General features: G+C 40.7%; 1 protein-coding gene across 1 annotated transcript; it reads right to left on the minus strand.

The window, feature by feature from the left end:
- Positions 1 to 2,518: 2,518 nt before the first annotated feature.
- Positions 2,519 to 20,033, minus strand: LOC136833972 (uncharacterized). Its single transcript, XM_067096249.1, has 4 exons — positions 20,029 to 20,033; positions 15,913 to 17,830; positions 2,916 to 3,071; positions 2,519 to 2,806 (listed from the first exon to the last, which is right to left on the minus strand). The coding sequence occupies exons 1-4, from the start codon at positions 20,031 to 20,033 to the stop codon at positions 2,519 to 2,521; spliced, it is 2,367 nt and encodes a 788-aa protein (XP_066952350.1).
- Positions 20,034 to 24,107: the final 4,074 nt, after the last annotated feature.

Here is a 24,107-nt window from a genome sequence, read left to right on the forward strand (position 1 = left end):
CAACACCAGCCTGATGTGAAACTGGTACGGGCGGAGTTTCCTGAGAATTAGAAACACTGCCACAGCTTCCAAGGTGTTTATATGAAACTGTTGGAACATTGTAGACCATATCCCTTAGATTTTGTTGTAGTGGACATCCCCCCAGCCGCCAAAGAAGTTGCCTGAGGGATTACAGAGCCGGAAGGGGGAACTGAAGGGAACAGGTTTTGAGAGACTCTGGATGTGGACCACGGCGGAGCCTACTCTCAAGGATTTGAGGGGATGGGACTCTCGCCCTGAATCTGATGTCTTAATCTCGCTTTAAGAGCAGGTCTGTCACTGAAGAAATCTTAACAGCCTAGAAACCTCTTAAGTCACTCCAAGTGAAGGTTACTTCAGAGGCTTTCTGTAGACTAGATTTCTTCCGCTTGGCCGGCGGAAGAGATAACTTGTAACGAGGTTAGGTCCTACTTGAGACTCCAGCCACTGAAACTGAGATTTGGGAGTCAGGCTGACTTTTCTTTGTTCAATTTGAGTTGAACCAATCCCAAGAACTCACGGTCATCTAGAATCACTATTTGCTGGGGCTGAAACTTTCTTGGAGGACAGTGAAAAGCCCTGTCGAAACTCTGAGGTGCCCTACTTTCTTTATAGCCCATTTATTGAGTAGTTCCGCCACCAAGACCTGTAGGGCTTTTGGGGGAAGGATGGTAAAATCTGGTCATGGAGGGGACCCTGATCCAGTTCCAACCCAGACCTTTGACACTATACTGTGTGTGTCCAGGGACTGAAGGACCACTGGTCTCTGAACCAGCAAAGGTGTTCACCCACCTAACTGGTTCCGGGGAGAGGAAGCAGTTTGCTTCCTCCACCATGGCCACTTTTCCTCCGGGAAGACAGGTCAGCTCTGCCTCTGAAGGGGGCTCACCCACACCCCCTGCGCTCCTATTAAGACCGTGAAAAAACCCCACGGCCTCAGGGTAGGGCCAGGGCGCCGCGAGGAGACATACGTAGGTGCAGCAAGGGGTGGGCTGGTTGAACCAGCACATACTGCTGGGGTTGGGCCTTGAGGTGGATGGTTGGGTCACCGCTGAGAGTGGGACTGCCTGAACAACCGCCTGATGCTGGGGTCTCCTAAGGCTTCCTGTAACGCTTCCCAGGCCTATTCTGGGAACCGCGAATTTGAGGTCTTCCGCTAAGAGCGGAGATACCCCACCGGGAGTTTTAGACCTGTTGGTCCTGGCTGCTGGCCAGGACACCGGAGGACTTCACGCCTGGGAAAAGATTGGTTCCCCAGAAAGAACCCCAAGAGCCTTTTGCCAGGCCTGGTGATTAATGGTGGAGACCAGCGAAGATGAACTTTACTGCAGTTCATCTTTGCTACTATGAAGTTTAGAACAGGTCTCACTGAAACCCTGCTAACAGGATTTAGCCAGAACCTGAAACAATGGTTCCTCTGAAAAGGAGATGAAGTGTCGCTACTCTGACAGGCACAGCGAGTTCAAAGACAGCCTAACCGACACCGTGCTTCAACTCAGCCTTCAGGAGTCAGCAAGCTTAGGAAGCTGTTTCGAACTGGTTTGACGCGACAATCTGGGCGCCTCCAATCCCACTGACAGTAAATGTGACGGAGCGCCTCCAGAACTCGCCACCCCCAAGATTAGATGTAGGGTCTAATTTCAGAGCTGAGGCAAGGGTTTGCCTTCCCAGTAAGCCTGAGCGGCTGTAATAGTAACTTCGGTCTAGTGCAGGTGGGTAGCCTATCACCAAGAGAAACATATTTGTTGCCCTGAAGGGGTCACTCAGGTCCCCTCCGCCTGCCACCCGGCAAAGTGCGAGAACGGAACAGATTGATCCCTAGGGAAAATCACCACTCAGAGGGACTCCATTGAGCATACCCAGGCTTCCTCCATCACGCCTAACGAAACCTGGGTAGGGGGCAAGAGATCAGCCGGAAGAACTCCAGCCCTTCAGACGCCTGGTACGAAGGCCTCAATGGTCAAGGTGTCTTCATGCTGACAGCACGTAAGAGTAACCCGGCCACGGTTCCTTTACGCTGCGTGGGGAGGGAGGGCAGGGTGTCGGGGAACTGATAGTGCACCCTGCACCACGGAGCTCGACAAATCAGCGATCAGCTTCAGCGATCTTGAAGCTTCTCAGTATGTTTATCTAGTTTAGTGTTACCTCCGTGAGAACCTCTAAAATAAATATCCCTGCTGAACGTCAGGTCAAAGGCAGGCTGGCGAGGAGGGCTGGACTTGGTCACCACCTATCAGCCTCTTTGCCTGGTAATTAGTTTGTTCCTGGAAGGCAGTAAAAGGGGTCAGTTTGGCCTGTAGGGGGGGAAAGGAGAGGTTTTCGTGAAGACGAGACTTGTAGCCCTTCGCCTTCAACGACGACTTCAACTTGGGGACAGTAGACTGAACTCTGTCCTCAAGATAGCAGGTTTAGTGAAGGCCTGAAAGGAAGAGGATGATGAAGGAGGTGGGGATTAAGGAGGGTGCGCCTACCACTGCCTCACTTACCTCAATACCTACCCCTAGTCCTGCTCGGTGACCATCGCTCGAGGTCCAGGTCGGCAGCGCAGCGACGACCTGTAATCCCCTCGAGTAGGGGGTCCCTTGCATGGGCTGGGTCGCGCCCGGATCTGCTCGATGATAGGTGCGGCCACATCAGATGGTACGGCCGCAGCGGATCCGGGCGCTGGGATAAAGCAGGTCCTCAGCTTTTCATCGAGGATATAGGTTTCACCGACAGGACATTCCCTCCCAACCCAGCTACCAGGTGCGAGAGACCCCAAGGCCTCTTTCTTGAAGGACTCGCCAACCTGAAAGGAGCAGAGTGTCAAAGAAGGCTAATACCGTGTTTATATAAGAGCCAAATGTGACCAAATAATAAAACTGTGACTAATGGGTAAAGCGAAGTAATTAGCTTACCGACTGGCCCTGGATACATCCACAACGCAAACTCTCAGCCAGCCCGGATGCCAGACGATCATTACTGGCCGACTGCACAGCCAGCATGAGTCCGCACACTACGTCCGTAGGGTTGGTGGAGGATGGCGGCACATCCGGCCTCACAAACGAAACAGTCTGTGGGCGTGAAAAGTACATGAATCTACCACTCTAAGAAACTTAAACTATGTAGGGATAAGTATTTTCATACCATGCTACCGGAGAACTCCGTGAATGAAAAACCGGGCCAGAGACGGACCTACTAAGCAAAGAAACTAAAGTAACATAATCAACCCGACGGCGGGTTAAGGCCGGGGACAGTAACAAACATATGGTGTTATCGCTCCGACTGCCGGAATTTTTCCGCGGAACGAGAGATGAATCAATGGGACTCCACCACCAGGAACGCCAGTAATAAAACGGCGAACCTAAGGGAAGGACTACCAGACTGATATAAAATTAAAGTAGAAATCTCAACCCGACGGCGGGTTAAGCACCGGGAGCATTAGCAACACATGGTAAGCAAAGCCCCCGACGCTTCGGAATACGTTCGCGGAACGAGTTGAATCAACAGGACCCTTTACCACAAGGAACGCCAGAAATAAAAATGGCGGAACCTGGGAAGGATCACCGACTCTGATATAATATTAAAGAAATCAAACATATATCAACCCGACGGCGGGTTAAGCCGCCAGGGACCAGCAACAGTCAGACATCAACCCGACGGGTGGTTATCGTCGGGGACTGGGCAATAAACATATGGTAAAAGAAAACCTTCCCGATCGCCGGAATACTCCGGCGGAATGAGAGTTGAATCGGCAGGACCAACCACAAGGACCGCTTGTAATGAAACTGGCGGAACCCAAGCGGGCGATCACCGGACTCGGATATAAGATTAAAGCAAACATATCAACCCGACGGCAGGGTTAAGCTACCGACCAGTAACAAGTGTATACACATAGAGGGTGGTAAAGAAACTAGTTAACAACGCCACTATGAGGCAGAGTCCTCTCGAAGTCCGGTACTATCACTACCGGAGATCCCAAGCCTCTATCGCTAGAGTACACAAGAAGGAAGAGGCAAAACACAACTGACCCACATGGGCAGGTGTACGCCCAATCAATCTACTAGAATGACCCAGGACGCCGCAGGTAATGCGGGAGGCAAAGGGAGGACCGGGATGATGGGAGGGGGAAGGGTAACCCTGAAAATGTTCAAGACCCACTAACCGGTGAGAGCTGGTAAAACGTAAAACATAAAGTCAAGACGGTTGTCACCAGGAACCATCCTGGAGGGAGCGAATCCTCCACCAGGAGGACCCACATCGGGGTGAACATCGGGACCATGTCACACCAGGATAGATGACAAGGAACACTTAGGTGAGGGAAGGGGGAAAAGCTATAAGGAAGGGCTTAGACCAGAGAAGAGGAAAAATAGGAGACTGTAAAAGACTTGTACCCCATCTCAACTGAAACCCAGGCCGCATTTAGGTAAAGTGATACCAAGTAGGGGAGAGTCGAGCCTGCCCTAACAGGAAGGGAAAAGGAAGCCTACGCACCCGACTCTGACACCTTGTAATAGAAGCAGGCTATAAATACGAAGGGAGAATGAAAGGAGGGATGGAACCAACAGAGAGAAAATTCTGTTTCGAAGGCCAGCCAGAACCGTAAGGTAAGGAATGCTAAAAATAGCGTGAGAGACACACCCAAGGGAAAACTCTACCCTCCAAAAGAAGGGGGAGGACAATGGGGTCTCACACCACCACCCAAACAACGGTCGGTGGACCTGGAACAACAGAAACTCCCCTCCATCTGCTGATCCTCCTCTCTCACCTAACCTACCCCAGGGTACAAGGGGAGAGGAGGCCAAATAGGCTACCAGGGAAAGCCTCAACTCACACTAGGCAGGGCTAGGACAGGGATGTTAACCAGAAAAATAAATAAATATAAATAAATAAATCCACCATTACTAAACATATACACTAGACATTGATATCGGCTTGTGCTTGCACGAGCTCAACCAACAAAGCGACAGGAAGTAAACAGATAGGACTGTACCTGACGCCTAGTAATAATGATAAAAGATTTAAATATAATAAAACATGACATCACACAAACATAATAGAAATCTATAATGACCATAATTAATAGGAAAAACATCCTGGGGAGATACCTTGGGTGGAAAATACTACGGGAACCCTAAAATGTAAGAACTCCTATGATGGGAAGTTCTATGTAAATTAACTTTAGAGGATATCCCAAAGACACAACCCAGGCAAGACCACCAGGATGAACCCTATGGGGAAATGATAGGCCAATGTAAACCGATCAAGAGAAGCCCGAACAGAACAAGCTTGACGGTAGCGAACCTCGCAATTTATATGGTTGACAAAGGGGACGCTACAAAGGTCCCAACAAGATTCACGATAATATCTAAATACTGTGTAAAACAGCCAAACTTATCATAAAACCCGACAAGAATATGGTACTTAACTTGGAATAGTAAAGGTGCTTGACGACAGGAGAACAGCGCAAATCACGCAAAAACACAAGCCACAAAAACAAAACAGCGATCAAAACAAGTGCTAGAAATGGAATGAGTTCAGATGGCGCTGGAGTCGCCATGGAGGGCGGGGGTGAGCGTGGGCGCTGGCACGGCCCTCGCTCTTCCCGGGATCTGACATGGGATGCTCCATCGAGTGTGGCTCTGTGGTTGTGATTCTTTCACCACCACTTTGTTAGGCACCGACGTCATTAGAAGACGCCGATCTGGGGGTAGTAACTCCAGCATTTCTCTGGGGTAGTAACTCCAGCATTCCTGGAAAGCTTTTTCTCTGGTATATTTAGCAATATTTATACCTAGAAATTCGAGTTAGAATGGAATTTCACCGGCTGACAATGCTGAACTCAGAAATTACTGACACAAAAATGCATTAAACAATCCTATTTGATGTTTCTCACTAAAATTTTTCCATTTATAATCCTTTCAGGTATTCATGAGCATCCTCTAACCTTTTCAGAAAGTTCTGAAACTTGCATCCAGTAAGTTTGGACTTGCATTTTTCTGAGGTGATCACCCGTGGTTGACTCCTTCAAAATTTGAAACTTTCATCTGAAAAAAAATTACACTAAATCTTATAAGTCCTTTTCATTTATGTACCTGTTAAACTGAAAAGAGGAAAACACTTGTCAAAAAGAGGAATGTAAAAGCAATTAAGAATAAGAAAAAGACAACACTGGCAAAATAATTTTTTAGATCATGAATAAGAAATATTAGGGAATAATTGATGGTATAATGTAGTTTGATGAAGACCTGAATGTGCTTTATACATTTACAATACATTTAGTAGATGCAAAACACCAGGTTATGACAGGATAATTGTAAAGATAATATTAATTGGAAATAACACCCTCATATATACAACTAAACTGCTTTGAATATGGAGGAGTGAAAGAGGAAGGTCATAGCTAAGTTACCAGAGAAATGACCTGACGAAAAGTGGTAATTACAGCTGTACTATACTTAGGTTACTTAGGTCATGAATGAAAATAATCAATGTGCTTGTTCTCAGCAGGCTAGAGAAAGAAACTGATAAAATGTTTTGAAATGAACAAGCTGGATTAGAAAAGGCTGGAGAGGCATTAAGGTTTTGTGTTAAGACTGTACAGCAGGTGACAAATTTGAAATTCCTTCTCAGTGTTTTTTATGATCAATGGAAGCCATTTGATAATATCCACACACCAATATATTATGGAAGGTCTTGGCTCACTTCATGGCATTCCCATTCAATGTGTAGCAAACTGGAATTATCCATCAACAAAGTAAGGTGCAAGTTAATCCTGATGGGCCTTGTCCAGGAATTTACAGTATATAGTGGGTGCTAAAGGAGTATTATTTCACATTTGCTGTTTTGGTTCTCCTCACACATTTACAATAAAAAACTGGTCAAAGAAGGTTCAGAGGGATAACATCAGACACTTAAGGCTTAGAATATGCAGGTGATGCTGTTTTTAAAAGCAAACACCATTAAGATATACAAAAGCTGCCTAATAGAATGCAACCTATATCTAGAGATGGGATGAGATAAATAAATGAAAAATGAAGTAATGAGGATACAGTACTGTATGCATGAAGGGAATGGAATAATAAACATAGAAAGGATCAGTAAAGTTGAACCTTTTTATTGTTTATTAAATTTGATATTCAGTAAGGTTGTCTTGAGCTGGGCTTTACTGAAAGACTGAGAACGGCAAATGAAATAATGGGCAGGCTAAATAAGATCTGGAAATTATACATGATGAAATTTCATGTGAAGGTACGATTATAAGGTCTAGTAATAATCTGTGTTGCTATATGAACATGAAACATGGTATGACAGTGAAACTACAGGTATGGCTTAAAAACTTATTTGTGATAGAGCTTAAGATGAATATTACTGGTCAGATGGCATGATAGCTCTATAAATTCTACCCTAAGGAAATCACTAAGTTCCTCATGTAAGGAGATACTGATGAAAGGGAGTTGGAAAAGGCTTGGAAAAATCATTTGTGACAGAGGTCAGTTGTGTTCTGTGGGCACCAGGAGAACTGGAAGACCCAAGACCTACCTGGATGAGAATTATGAGAAGGAGGCTGATAATGAGTAAAGATTTGTTGAAGATGTAGCATTGTTGAAAGACTTGAGGTGACAGAATTCACAGAAGACCTTGTGTTATGTGACACTGGAAGTGATGATAACCTACTTAAAGTTACTTATGCCAACTAAAATTATTACCAGTTATTCCTATTCTGGGGCACCTTCAGCAAACTCCAAGGCCCTGGGGAAACAGTTACAGTCTATGTTAGGGTTCTCCATTAGGTTGATGAATACACCCAAATACCTTCCACAAGTCCTTGTAGGTTTATGCACACTTGTTGTTTGTGTTGTTGTCATCAGCATCTTCAGTGGCTTCCTTTTCCATCTCACTAGCAGCAACTGCAGCAACTACCTTGCTGTTGGACAACAGCTGGAAGCCAGGATTGCAACCGTCATTATCCAGCCACTCTCGTATGTCACCCTAATGAACATCGCCACCTCCCTTTGTGAGTTGGGCATGAAAGTCATTAACAAAGCCTTGGAAGTCGATCACGCCTTCTTCCCCTTCAGGATACAGTTCAAAACATGATCCAAGGTCTGCATTGTGATGTCACTCCACGCATCTGCAAAGTTGTAGATGGCAGCCTTCACTGAATATTTTTGCAGATTATCTAGCCTGTTGCCCCAAGTATCCAAAGTTTGCTCCTTTTTCCAACTGTCCTCACCTCATCCAGGAACTTCCTCTGGTATAGCTATATCTTTGCAACAATTACACCTTGTCCATTAGTTGAATGAGTGCAGTCACACTGAGGCAAAAACATGACCCTCATACAACCTTTATCCCCAACCAACTGGGTTGTGGTGCACTGTCTAGGAGTAAAGCCTTCACTGAATGTCTGATAATGCCAAGGTCCTGTGCCAGATGATGAATAACCGCCTGACAAAAGTGGTAATGGAGCCAATCAGAAATGATCTTGGAGGTGGCAATTCAACAACTCATGCAGGGCATGTGGTTGCCTTGCATGTTCAACTACAATTGATTTGCAATAATGGCTATCAGAACCATTTGTACATAATAATCCACCCTTGCATTGCTTCAAAAGCTTTCTACTGGGTAAGGAACTTACATAATACTCCCACATACAAGGAAAACAACTTTTTTCCTGAAACAGAAGGCATGTTGCCTTTTGGAAAGGAAATAAGGTGTAAAGCTTCTGGTGAACTTCATGGATATCTAGTTGCAGTAGTACCCAGATGCCTTGAAGTTACTTTCATCAGATTTATGGGGAGGGATGGGGATCATACATCAACCTAACCAAAAAAATCAAAGTTGAAGGAGGGTCAACAAATTACACTATGTAATGCACCCTTTTCTTCAGCATAAGTTGAATCAGGATACCCAGGACCCACTCATCAGTTTGAGCGAACAACAGTTCTTTCAAAACCTCACATTACTGCCCACTTCAGAGGAACATTATAATTGATAGTCTAGAAAGAGAGCAGGACTAAAGCCTTCTAACTCTAGAAGTGTGACTCTGGTGTATAAAGACTAATTGACTAACTTATACTCAGGTAAAGAAGTCATTCAGAATAATCAGAATAATCATCACTGGATTAACAACACTTGCTATGGTTCTGCTCATCCCCAAGGTGCTGTATAAAACCACAGTCAAATGGAGTTTGAATTTCTTGTGAGTTTATTCCAATGCAATCAACAGTTTCATTATCGAAGCTAATGACAATGTAGAAGGAAAGGCTTCCATTTCAATACCAAATCCAAAACTGCAATAAACAAGGTTTTGTCATGATAGGGAAGAACAGCCTCTTCATCATCAGCCATTGCCTGTATGTTTATCAGTTCAAAATGAAAAAACTGCCACCTTCAAGCTGGAAGGCTGGCCTACAAAGACACTTCAATGGCTGAGGATGAAGAAGACTGGTAGCATTTCTCAAGAGAGGCTGAGGAATGATTATAAACCTTAATATACAATGCAACAGTCCTAAAAATAGTCTCACCAGAAACCTATGAGAGGGGTAACACCTAAAGAGAGCCCGCACGTAAGGCTTACTTATCACAAGTAGAAGGTGCTTGTCTCCTTGCCTGAGAAGGGAAGTCAATTCTCATAGGCACCTCATCAAAAATTATTTGGTGCACAGTATAAGCAAACCAAGCGTTGACCAAGAATCACACAAGCTTTCTGAGAATAATTTTTGTACCTTTTGTATGTTAGTATAGCACACATCATGAGCAGGTTGCCACAGCAGTGTGATGATTACTTCCCAGGCATGGGCAGAGTGGTATAACTACAAATACACTAAAAACATTAAAGATCAAAACTGAACCAACAACTAAAAATTGGAGCAAGTCAGCCATGGGGCACGGGTCACTGGAGCAGTGTGGGCAGTGGCTTGCCACACCTGGACATATGAACTATGCAGCAATATGGAATCTAGTCTAGCACACCACTTTGTTACTAGGGAGACCTGTAGTGAAACACTTGCATTCTGGGTATCACAATATACCCATTTAAAATATACTTTTAGAAAGAGCAGGGTTCTGTAAATGCTCAGCTTTAAATCCACTAGAGCAGCAAAACTGCTTATAACAAGCTACATGTTATGACCTGAATCTTCAGGATAATGAAAAAGCATGCTTTGAAGGGCCTTTCCCTGTCCTCTTAGAAAGGCATATGATAAGCACAACTAAGAAAAGTAGAGGAATCTCAATCAGTAGCTTTTCCATATGTGATTCCCCAAAATTGATGGTGCATGACCATGACAAATGTAACATTAAAAGCATGAATGCATGCAGCATGGGATGATGAATATGTAGAAAGTGTCTCCAAGAAGCTGTGTTGTGTGATCTGCATGGTAACATTGCGAGGCCAAGAATCTTATGAGCTGAAAAGTTTACTAGGGGAGAGAGAGAGGTATATTTTGCAGTGTCAATATTCACAGAAGTTGAATCACTGGACTAATGGCGTACCATAAAAGCAACAGAGAGACAGAATCTCAGCATTCACTGACATTATTTGGAGTCTACAGAGAAAGATATCTTATGTTGATGTGAAGGAGGCTGTAAGGTTCTAGCTTAGATAAAATTTAAGGTTCTAGCTAAGATGAATTTCCAGCAAAAGGTTGCCAAGCTATTCATACTGCATCATCTTCTTAAAGGTTTACAATCAGTTTACAATCAGTTTAATGATGTTATAAGTTTTGCCCATTTTTGCATTTTCCAAGTTTGTAATAAAACCTTCCCTACAAGTCTTAGATTGTTATCTTCATCCAGTAATATACTATATGCTATAGAGTAAATGTGGTTGTCTATGCTGATCATGAAGGACTGATACCAAATACCAGGGGCTCCCATACATCTATATTGAGGCACAAAGCAATAAACATAGTTATCAGTAATTCTGCTATGCAATGAGATTTAAATATAACTGTGATATGTAATTTTCAGACACAATTAATTTTTTCATATACAAACCCAATATATTACAACAGCCTAGATTCATGGTGGCACAATCTTCACCCATGTCCTTATCAGAAAGCAAAGAGTTCTTGATTGTACCCGTCTGAGTTTGCACCTGGGTCACTCAACACTTCTACTAGTAGAACTGATTTTTTGTAAAGCACTGAGCTTGTGTATCAAAAAATGGCAAATTTTAAAAGTAATTTGTATTCTTCCTAACAAACAAACCTGAAGTTCTTTACATTGGAATCTCCTTGCAAACATGAGCTGAACGTCCATTCAAGCTCACTGACAAGGTAATCAATTACTGACAAGTGGGGGAAAGTCCTGCCCACCTGTTAGTCTGCACTCCAATTTGCCTTCCAGCCCAGGTACCAGAGTGAGAGGCAGGTGGCAAATGAACTTCAGGTATGTATGTTGGGAAAAGCACAAATAACTTTTAAAATCTGCTATTTGTTCTTACACAAATACAAACCTCTATTAAAAAGCTTTATTCTTTACATAGGAGACTTACCCACTGGTGGGAGGAATCTGGTACTCTCTGAACCCACTGGTAGGTTCACCCAACCTGGGGTGTTACCTTCCTGGTCTGTTGGGAACAAAGAAAGAAATCCCACACCTCTAACGTACTGTGCATATGGGATACAGCAGATGCCAGACCATTAAGTAAAGGGTTAGTACTCTATTATTTAATCATGCTGTAAGAACCCAACTGAAGTGTTGGAAATAATAAAACAGGTAAATATGATCAATGAGCTTGCCCTATTGTCCGTCTCCTCTCCCCTTGCCAAGAGAGAAGGGGAACCTCCATCCCTTCATTGCCAATGAAAAGACTGGTGCTCAGTCAGATAGCTTACCAGAAACCACATCTGTCCAGCTTGTGTACAGAATGGCACTCAGACTCTCTGTTTACCAGAGAAGAAGGAAGTAAAGAGAGAGGAAGGAAAACCAGTCGTCACTCCTAACCTGTCTCCTGCCAACCAGATGCTTAGACGAAGTGCTACCTGTCCCAAAGGAAACTGGGCTCACTGACCGACCAGTTCAGCAGCCACCATGGAAAGCGTGTCCAAGGCTAGTGGGCAACGTTCCACAGGTAAAACAACATGCAAGCGATCATACCTGATCACCTCTCCGAACGTAAAATCTGAAAACCTAAAGGTCCCTGCTGAGTGCAAATTATAGGTTGATGCCCTTACTATCATGAGCTCTTGTCTAGGCTGCAATTCTCCTTCATATTGGAAGAGAAAATGCCCATAGATCAACTTACACCCAGGAGGAAGTGTACTCAATAAAACTCCTTCCTTAGTTCTGTCAGTACTAACCAAAGAGTTGTCAACATCCAAACCTGTGGTGTTGAGTACCTTCAAGATAGTACTGCAGCACTCAACCAAACTCAGTAGTATCTTGCAAAAGTCCCTACTGAAGTTCTTCAAAGAGGACAAGACAGGTTTGTGACAGGCACAACTATGCAAAGTAGATCCCTCTGAATCTTTATTGTTAAAAAATTTGGGAATATCCCGAACAAACTGATTCCATCCTCCCGAGTGCCATCAATACGAGAGCCCAGACGACTCACCTATGCTTTGCCGATGTTAGGACTAACCCAGACAGCCTTAGGATTCAGACCTAAGTCTGACAACCACCGAAAAGACTTGTACTGGGTACAAGTCAAACTCCTAAAGGAGGGAGTCATGGCCCTCCAGGGTTTGAATGACCTAGAGAGAAAGACTGTTTTAGCTTCTCAGGAGTACAAAGATCTCCCTCGGAAAGGAAAGATCTACGTCTAGCATCAAATCCTGGTTGAAGGTTGATTAAACCTTTTCAAAAGCTCATGGCAGAAAGAAGCTTTACGGCAAAGGTAGGCGAGCAAAACATTGCCACCTGCTGACAAACAGCTCTGACCAGAGATACCTCATCTCCACATCAATGACTGAGACAATTCTAGTTTTGTACACAACTGCTCAAGGAACATAAGTATCTGAGAACTCCAATAATGAGCAAGGAAAGAACACCCTCACCAGGTAAGAGGCTGGAAAAAATCCCAGCAGGAAGTGCCAGAGCTCTCAATGCCTGGAGAAACCAGAGGTCAACTAGAAAAAATTATCTCTTAAGGACCTTGGGCCACAAAGCTAGCAGCACTGGAAATTACCTGGCACTGACACATGGGAAGTCCAAAATTTTTCCAGGGGCAAGGAGAGAGCAACCTACTGCTGACTATGCGCTAAAAAGGCAAAATGGTGATAAAAACATAAAGTTCAAAGTTTCTCTATGCTTAAACCGAAGTAAGCATGAAGAAGGGGTGCCAGAGTGACCTGTTGTGCCAAGCGGTAGCCAGGTGTAAGCTCAGAACTTGGAATCTCAGGCAACTTCTTCTCCATACAGGTGATTAGGGACCAATGTCCCTATTACCTGTCTCCATTTGCAGAACTGGTGTTGAAAGGATCTAGTTGTCAGCTCTAAGGAGAGACTCACAACTCTGAGCAATGCCAAAAATCATCATCTACCTCTCACTGGATGCATTTGACCACAACAGCATCATCTGGGGAAACTAGCTGGCCCTACCATGTAGTTCCTGTCACCCTGTCATTGTCTCAGTCACATGAAGTCACAACTTCTTGTGACTAAGCTGGGAGAGGAGGCAAGCTTTTTCTCAGAATATGCCTCTACAAGAAACTAAAGAATGGTGACAGCCCCAAGTGAGTTGTATCTGAAACAATAGGAAATTGTGTGCAGCCTCCCTGAGTTTGCTAACAAAAGAATCCTTAGAGAAGTGTGTAATTAGAGGAGTTGAAGATTCTTGCAAAAATGACGCTAGTGAAGTTGCCTCAGTAGCTTGTCTTATGATAGAAGCTCTAGGAAGGTCTACCAGAAGAATCAGAAGATTGGGAAACCATGCTTGTTGTTGCCATAACAGTGCTTAAAGGTCATTCACAACATTTAACAAAGCTTCCAACTTGTCCAGAACTGGCCTGATGATGGAGAAAGGAGGAATAGCATCTGCTGCCCATACACCAATATATCTACCCCTCTGTCCCCAAATATCTTGGGCAGCACAGACCATAGCCTTTTATTACAGACAAAAAAAACCTCTTCAACCTTCTCAAGTACATCAGAAATTCAGCAACTGTAAGAACAGTGTCCAGGACAAGATCAGTTACGCTAATCACAGAATCTATACCACTCTGATTGGTACAATCTTGTTGTTAATTCCTTTCCTAGTGTTTCTAGGAAACCCTTTTCTTCCTAGCTTCAAAAGGCAATCAAGTGAACTTATGCCTCCTCTGATGAGGAAGCCCAAGAGGTAAGGGGCATGGGACTGCCCATAACCTTTCAGAAAAACTTCCTCGTTCAACAGGTGATGAGGGCAAATGTCTGGCATAGGCAGAAAAACCTTTACCTCATACTACCTAAGGGAAATTGCCCACAAATCCCTAAACACCTCCTTGGGACCTGTGGTGGCTGCTTAACAAGTTGTGTAAGAATCCAGCTCTGTCCAAACAAAAAAAAATCTTGCCTAAGTTCTTTAACTTAAGAGTAAATCTGGGGGTGTTAATGTGGAGTGAATGAGCTCACCTTCCCTTCCTTCACCTTGGAGCAGCATGCCAAAGTATCTGCTGGAGTCAAACCACATACAGGTAACTACACCTTCAGTACCAAATCTTACTATAGACTCTAAGATGCATCTCCCTCCACCACTTCCCTCACGGGGGTTTCATGAATATCCAAACATTTTTCCCTTACCCGAGTCCTCTCCTTAGACCAGTCTCAATCATGCCCAAGGCTTTACAGCACTGTCATCCAAAATGCTAGGCTGAACAAGAGGTTACCAGAGTCATCACAGTCCTTCCATGCATTTGTATTTCATAGGAACAAGTAAATAATTCTTTAAGTAATCTGCAATTTTCCTATGTACAATGGACCCCCATATTTGCGGGGGTTACGTACCACAACCCCTCGCGAATACCGAAAATCCACGATATATTGGAACCCCTCTAAAAATGCTTATAACTGTGTATTTTAAAAGCTGGAACACCAAATACCCCCCTAAAAATGCTTACAACTGCTAACTTTTGTTATTTTTGTGACTAAAAACATTTGTTTATGAATAAAATGTATTTAGTCACACAATTAACATGAAAATACAGTAATCAGTGAATATTTTTTGACGAAAACATCCGCGAATTACTGAATTTTCCGCGACTTATTGATAAAATGTGTCACAAAAAATCCGTGATTGCTGAACTGCGAATAAGTGGGGGTCCACTGTATACAAATAAGAGCCTTTTATTAAAATCCCAACTCAACCTCAGAATATTTTTTAACAAGACAATATTGCTGAGATGACAGCCAGTAACTATTACAACATTACCGATTTGAGTACTGAAAAACAAATTACTGTCCTGCAGGGCACCGAAGTCATGGACTTTGTCAGCAGTCAGAACTGGATTCCTATTCATCAGCTACATATTACAAAGGTTTATTAAATAATTTTTCTTTCTCACCAACATAAATTCAGCTTCATTTTCATTTAGTTTTAGTTGCTTAAATGTCATCCATGCCTTAGCACTAGTAAGACTTTTATTTTTCAACTGTTTCCATCATTTCATTCATGGATAAATAAAATAAAGCTAACATGAAGTAATGGGTGTATCTGGTAACAAAGAAGAGTCTAATATGCATTTAAGTAAATAATGAAAATTAAAAACAATCCCTGAAAACAACCTTTTAAGGAGTTTAGGGATGAGTTTCCTCTGGCACACAAATAAAGAATAGCCAGGACTTACTATGGGCATAAAGTGATCACCATTCAAAGGCTGGTGCTCTTCTACACGTGGCAATTATATAATGTCATGTCCTTAAAAGTATGAAATACTATAAAGTGCAAGAAATATACAAACCTACACTGACGGAAGAAGGGAGACTGCTTACTGGATCTATATGCACTGACACTGAGGTCTCATCTTGCACAGAGCTATTTTCATGAAAGGAAAGTGATGACAAACGTATGCACTCATTTTCCATTTCACTGTCCTCATTAGAAAAATTTGAATCATCAAAAAGTTTCATACTGAGAGACTCATTTTTCTCTGACTCCTTGCCATGACAAGAAATGCTGGAATCGGATATCTCTGATGAGTCAGCAAACATGTCAGTACTTAATCTTTTCTGATTATAATTTTCCCTAGTTTCTTTGTCTTCTTGAATTGCTTTTCTTTTTACTGACCTAGACCAGCTAACATTTTTCTGCATATTATCACACTCAAACTCATTTGAACTCTCACTGTCCATACTTAAATTTTTTTTGTGCTCCTTGTCAGCAGCACCAAAAGTGAATTTCTTAAGAAGGTAGTCTTTCATAGTTGGTTGACTAGATGGTCTCTCTATCATTTTACATCCTGCAGGTTTCTTTCTTTTTTTTGTTACTTCCAGACTCCTTCTAGTTTTGAAATTATCATTCCATATCTGACTTTCAGAAACATTAGCTAGCAGTGGACTCTCTTCCACTCTTCTTTTCCGCACCTCTTCTATTTCCTTCATAACCTCTCGTAAAATTTTTTTTCCTTCGCGAGTTTTCTCAGATTCAAACAATCCAAATTTTCTCTTTCCTGTCTGTCTGTTACTTCTGGTCTTCTGTCTATGTTTTGCATTGGTCACTGCCATTTTAGTTTTAACTATAGATTTTCCACCGAACCCTTCAGACACATTTTCCACAGAGATTTCCTCTTCGATTTTAGAACAGTGTCCCAGATCATTCCCAATACCCTCTGAAATATCTGAGTTACTGCAGGGCTTTTTCTTATACCATCCAAAAATGTTCTGGGGATCAATACTTACACTTTCACTTTTGTTCTTGCTCCCAAATGATACTTCATCCTTTTCCTGGTCTGCAATTTTTAAATTTACTGCTTTCTCCTTTTTTAAGTTTTGTGCTTTGCTATTATTTTGACCATTTAATTCATTCACATCTTCACTTGAAAATAAAAACTGAGAGGACAGAGTAGTCTTGGTCAAAGTAGAATCTGCTGTCTCACAAAGCTGGCTTTTTCTGTCCAAAGTAATTGAACTCATATTTACCACACTACTGCTATTTTCCTGGGCTAAACCAAAATGTTTTGCCTCAAGAGAATCATCATTAAGACATGTATTCTTGTGACACAGCACATATCTTTCACTGTCATCTTCTTCGTTATATAAGAATGAAGTATTATCTTCACCAATTTCATTATCTACATGAATTTCGCCTATCTCTGTTTGATAACTACTTGAATAATTACATCCAAATTCCTCATTATCAAATTTGCAAGAAAGTTGTTCATTTCCTGGACTATAACTAAGTGGTATTTCATACTCATCACTGAAGTTCTGACATGTAGAAAATTCATTTTCATTTGTACTATCAACAATATCTATCTTTTCACTTTTGGCAGAGTCCATTGTAATATCACCTAAGTAGGATCTCTCTGCTTTAATAGCATCACCTATGAAGGATTGAGTATTATTACATGAACCTTGAAGTTCATCAGATAGGGAAGGAATTTCAGTATTGGTGTCCTCTAGTGAATCACTTAATCCCGATTTTCTTCTAGTTTTTATCCACTCGTTCATTATACTCGGACTGTCACAGTCTATACTAACATCAATATCCTTTTCTCTAAATGCCTGGTATACGCTACCTCTGCCACTACACAAAGGGGCCTGAACCTGTCCACGTTGTTTAAGCACTAGTTCATCACCGTCATCAGTTAATTCCTCAGAAGAGCTATCAAATATTGATTTCTTATGCAATCTTTTATTCTGGTCAGAATCAGGAGGGAGAATTCTGGGCTTCTGCTGGGACTTACCAGTCCTGAAAAAAGCAATATATTGGTTAACAAAATAATGTTTCTTGGTACTAACTACATACACTACACTATTTGCAAAACATATACATTCATTATGAAACTATACCAAAGCCTTTTCCCTGTGTTCATAATTACCTTCAAATAAATAAACAAAAACAAAGGGAGCCTCTAGGAACAAAAAAAATATAGAGTCTGTTACTCTTGACAAAAATTTCCAAAACAAAAATCAAAAATCAAAATAAAATTGATTCAATACAACCATATAACTTGCAGCCATTTCATTTGTCAAAATGTTACTCATACATGCCCCCTCCAAAGCAAGAAATAATCTCAATCTTGCCACACAGTCAGTGCACCTGCACACTTAATTCAGAGTTTTGGCACCCAAATCATTTCAATCTCTGTGTGGCAAACCTTTGACAAACTGAATGCAGGTCAGGAAAGTGGTTTACTAAGTGTAAGTAATGTGTATGTAATAAAAATCAACTTTACTTTGTATCTTAAGAAAAAATTCTATTTATTTCATAGCAATCATAGCAAACACATGACTTATAGCTGATTCTTAATCTAAATGAGAAAGATTCAAGTTGTCAAGTCTCCAAATGCTAAACTGAGACCTAGACATGACAGTATCAGAGATATGAAATGTATGCCACAATAAGTTGAAGACTATTCCTATATTGTTTACAACAACTTGTGGGTTATTATGACTTCTTGGATGTATATCTTAATATTCTCAAAAGCATCAGCTGTGTGGTAACTACCTCATCTCTTGTGTACAATAAAAGAGTAGATAATCCAGATGACTGTGTTATAAGGATGTCATTGTGAAGGATAGCAGGAGTGAGAGAAAGGTAATCATTGCTGTACATACCCTAGTTCCTCAAAAGTCAAATGGACTATTTTTCCCAGTACCATCATTGCACCAACCTATCCAAATTCTTTTAAAAGCCACTGATGTGAATAGGGTACTCATCTCATGAGCCCTGACTTTCCCCTGAGCTGTTAGCTCTCCAATACAGTTATACCTCAGTTAAAGGACTATATCCTTCTAGAAAGCTATCTTTTAATCAAACTGCCCTTAAACCAGGAGAATTTTTCTCATAGGAAATAAGAGTATTGGATTAATCCATCCCAAACCTCCAAACATACAACAAAGAAGCATTTTAACTCACATTTAACAAGCCTAGAATGCAAAAATTATACAAAAAACATAAATGCATAAAATAAAAGCAAATTTGTTCTTACCTCACCTGTCATTCGGAGAGCTGCTGGTGTGTAAGTGGTAGGCAGTGAGGAAAGATAAGAGAAATCTTACTGTGCAGAATGGCAGCCTCACTCCATAAAAACACCAAGCAAATGTAATTCTGGGATTGTTTCTCTGTTCTGTTTCTTTCTACTGCTTTCTTCTTACAATTCAGTGTTCCTTTCTAACTAAAAACCTGTCCAATGATGTTTGTTTTTGCCTGCATTAAAATGTTCCATTATTATTGTTATTCAGCAGATTTATAATATGGTTTACTAGTTTAGTTAAGATGATATTTTTTAAGAAAAAATTTGATTTCTCCTCCAGTGAACATACATTCTTTTTATTAATGAACTAGGAACATCTTCAATCATTTTTCTATCTGCTTTTCTTTCTCAGGCTTCATGATGACTTAACCCGTATTAGCACTAGATACATCAAGTAGTAGTATTAAAATAGTTTAACCAGACCACTGAGCTGACTTTCAGCTCTTATAGGGCTGGCAAAATAACACAAAGAAACACAAAACAGTTTAGTGGAGTTGTGCACTGAGTGACAGCTATGAGTAAACTGAGCAATTCCTCTTTGTTTCAGCTGGGAACCACACACACACACACACAGAGGCATGCCTAATCCCATGTCTATCCTTCATCCAAGCCAAAGAATGTTAACAGAGTGGATTTTTCCTCAATAGACAAAATATCCCTTAACTAAATTGCCTATTAAGCGAGGTGTTCTTGAACTGAGGTATGACTGTACTGCATTCTCCTGTACATAGACACTACCCTACTTACCAACATTCAAGTTATGAACATTTAGAAAAACGAACAAACATGATCATATATTAAAATTCTGTGTGGAGCACTCCCTTTTGCCACCCATGTTCAAATTTTGCACTGTGTGCCTATTCTGCTTAGTCACAATTTTTGCCGCTATCCATGCCATACAGCACCTTACCCCATGTCAACCCACCGCCCCAGACTCTTGAACTTACGCTAGTGGTAAGGGACTGTCTGTTGTGCTCCAAGATATTTGTGTGATTTCATTGTGAAATATCGAGTCCATCCTTTTTCTATTACAGCTAATGGCAAGAGTAAGGCCAGTGAAGATAGTGGCAGTGGTAAAAAGCGACAAGTTATCTCAATGGAAACTAAGGTGGCAGTTACAAAGAAATTAGATAGTGGTGAAAAAATGGTAGAGGTAGCATGCCAGTATAATATGAATCATTCAACTCTTGGCACAATCTTTAAGAACAAAGAGTAAATTATGGAACATGTAAAAAGTGCTGTGCCTATGCAGTCAACAACTATAAGCAAGAGAAGATGGAGGCTAGTAGAAGAAATGGAAAAACTTCTGGGTATCTGGACAGAACACCAGAGACAAAGGTCTGTACTGCTTAGCTTCATGCTGATGCAGGAAAAGGCTAAAAGCCTTTTCAACAACTTGAAGGCTAAGGCTAGTGAAAGTGCTGCAGATGAAACATTTGCTACAAGTTATGGACAGTTTCATCGCTTTAAAAAATGTGCTAACTCGCACCACATGTCCATTAGTGGTGAGGCAGCAAGCGCTGACAAAGCAGCAGCCAAAAGAATTTCCCAAGATGCTCCAGGAAATCATTGATATGGAAGGTTATTACCCTCAGCAAGTGTTTAAAACTGACGAGACAGGACTTTTCTGGAGAAAAAATGCCAGATAAAACATACATCAGCTGTGAAGAGAAGACAATGTCAGGATACAAGGTGGCAATGGATGGGCTAATCTTGCTACACAGCAAATCCACAGGCACTCAAAAACACCACAAAAAGCTCTCTCCTCATAATCTGGATGTCAAATAACAAAGCCTGGGTGACTTTTGCTATATTCAAAGACTGGTTCCCCATCACTTTGTTCCTGAAGTCAGGCTGCACTGCCAAGAGACTGGGATTCCTTTCAAGGTTCTCTTAATCTTGGATGATGCCCCTGGGCACCCACCGCACTTAGATGATTTCCATCCAGATGTGAAAATTGTGTATTTACCACCTAACACAGCTTCACTCCTTCATCCAATGGATCAAGGTGTAATAGCCAATTTCAAGAAACAGTAAACTTGTCATACTTATAGGCAAGCACTGAGGGAAGTGAATGACCCTGGTGTGCCCTTATGTGACGATTGGAAGGGATACAACATTTATAATTGCATCAAGAATATTGATGCAGCATGGTGTGAAGTAAGTGAGATCAACATGAATGGAGCATGGAAGGCTTTATGCCTACAGCTTGTCAACAACTTCAGAGGATTTAATAAAAAAAATGGAGGCAAATCATTAACAGTCTCGTAGACATAAGTGAAAAGCTACAGCTTGACTTAGGGGAAGAAGACTTTGAAGAGCTGGTTGAATCTCATTCAGAGGGGTTCTCATTCAGAGGAGTTAACGAATGAAGATGTAATGGAACTGGAAGAAAAGAAAAAAAAAAACAGAACATGAAGAAGAACCTCTTCCTTTAAATAAGTTTGAAACGAAACTGATGGCCAATATGAGATTGCAATCTTAATGATGGGCCTTTTGGATGTCCTGTAAAACAGAAGTCCTGAAGATCAGTCTCTATAATTCTTGGTCCCTTAAAGATATAAACAAAACCCCTGGGCAAAAACAAAGGTCAATGTCATCATGATGACTAGTGAATAGCACTGAAACACAATCTTCAGTGCTCTGGTTAGATTCAGGCCTAATAATAATGTAAAAGGTAGTGAAAGGACCAGTAGGTCTCTTAAGTCTTTAACATGACTGATTTTGCTGATATAGTTGCCTTTAATACAAGGTGCAACAATGAAACTTGCTCTATGGATTTGAGGTGAACTGATCTGGCTTGTCTCAGATATGGGGGACTTGCTCATTACAAGTCAATAGACTGAATATTCTCTCCCAATTCAAAACTAAATTTTGGCTCAATTCATTTTCCTTTGCTTACATATACCTTTCATTCAATTAAAATTAAATTTTGTTCATTTTTTAATAAAAAAAACTTCCTCACAAAATTTACTCAAAAGTTTAAAACAGGAAATTACTAGATTATTTATAAAAAGACTTTATTACAGAAACTATAGACAGAACTGAACTAAATCATGAAGTGTGTGTGTAGTGAGGAGCTATAGGCTCCAAGGTCACAAAGTCACAGCACCTTTGTGTGTCTCATATTTGTTGTTGAACTTATTCATGTGTGTGACTACAGCAGTATGTTTTCCCCAGTAGCTTGAACTGTATTTTTAAGTAAAGCACCCCAGATATCATTGGCTCTTTGTCACTCACCAAATGCTTGCTGCAACTGAAATGTTCACATGAGCAACAATCCATTGATTTTGTTACATTTGTTCAGAATATCTAACATCTGAGAAACAGTTAAACTGTTCCACTTTTGCTTCAACTCATCAGCAATACAAGTACAGTAATAATTATTCACGTACAATATAACTCTCTGAAAACGATTCGATACTGTGTTGTTTTTAAAATGATGAAAAATTCATTTTAATTTTGCACTTTTCATCATGAATCTTACAATTTCAGAGTACATACTTGCTTACTGAACCAAAAAACATGGCAAAATCAATTGGAAAAATTCATGTAAAGAACTATTTTTATTTATTTCAGATTAACAATCATCTCTTAAAAATATTCACATATGTAACTGTTTTCGTATGTTCGATTAACAATGATTTCCTATTCTGTAGTACACATACAAGTGAAATTATACTTCTCTGAACCACAACCCTTCAAATTTCAGAGCACTTACTCTTACAATGCATGCTGCAATCACTTTAAAAAACTTCAAGTAAGGCACATTTTATTATTTGATTGACAATGATTTACAGTTTGTGATTGCCTACAATAGCGTAATAACATATTCTGGGATACAGTACATGAATGGATTTACACTTTATGTAATCAAAACATCTCAGACTTTCTGAGCATGTAACAGTAAAATGAACAAGAGTGATTCTATCATTTTAAAAAAATGCTCTGTCCATTAAATTTAACAAAATGTTGTAGGCATATTGTATTATGCAACCACACTGTACGCTATAATTAGAACTTTTAACACACAAGAAAAATAACCGCACATACTATTACTTGCTGTAGCAAAAGCAGAAAAGATCACACTGATGCAGAGCACAGGTTAATAGGCAGTCAACAGATGCTGAATGAACAACTAAAGCATGCACAATAGTCCGGCATGATGGCTCACTTACCCAGAAAAATAAAGACCCACACTCACAGGTTTTAACTGGAGAGTGCCAGTTGCATATATTTGTTTCACTGTTCAATACCTCTAGCATACTTTCTATATTGTTCTGTTAAGTATTACATTTCTTTTATCTTTATCAGACTTGGAAGCATCTGTTAAGCAACAAAATCCTTAAACTGAGGTAAGAAAAAAAAAATTAATTATATCTATTACTGTACCAGTGTTTTAATTAAGCCTATGATTTCATATGCTTTATGAAACTTTTTATTTTTGAGCCGGTGTGTTCCACAGTCAGGTGCAAGTAAGGCTAATATGAAACAATGTTGACAGGTTAACTTCCCAAAGTACAACAAAAAACGTGGCAAAAAATGGCTTTCTAATACCTTTGCTAAACTGGCAGACATACAATCTGATTAAAAACATTGATACAATTAGCATTGCATAACAACACAGACTTACTAATATACTCTAAGAACAAAATTTTCTTTAAATGATTAGGATGGAAAATATTTTGTTTACAAAATAAGCTAAGCCTAGGATTCTACACTCATTCTTGCTATATTTTTAGAAGTTATCAACTCCCTCTTTAACATGACGTTAAAGATTGCAAACACATTATATATATATATATATATATATATATATATATATATATATATATATATATATATATATATATATATATATATATATATATATATATATAAAATATATACAGATATGTATATATATATAATAATGATATAAAACACCTGCATTTATTGAACCTTAACTTAATGGCCTTCTGTACTCATAAGCTACAACATAAACACTAT

The sequence above is a fragment of the Macrobrachium rosenbergii genome, chromosome 52 (assembly GCF_040412425.1).
Source record: "Macrobrachium rosenbergii isolate ZJJX-2024 chromosome 52, ASM4041242v1, whole genome shotgun sequence".
Taxonomy (NCBI): domain Eukaryota; kingdom Metazoa; phylum Arthropoda; class Malacostraca; order Decapoda; family Palaemonidae; genus Macrobrachium; species Macrobrachium rosenbergii.

Bases quoted from the DNA above. Each gene is read 5' to 3' on its own strand.
- LOC136833972 (XM_067096249.1), bottom strand. The intron at 3,072-15,912 runs GTAAGCAGTCTC...TCACGCCCACAG, and splicing joins TGTCAGTGCATATAGATCCA to ACTGTTTCGTTTGTGAGGCC. The intron at 2,807-2,915 runs GTAAGCTAATTA...TGCTCCTTTCAG, and splicing joins GATGTATCCAGGGCCAGTCG to GTTGGCGAGTCCTTCAAGAA.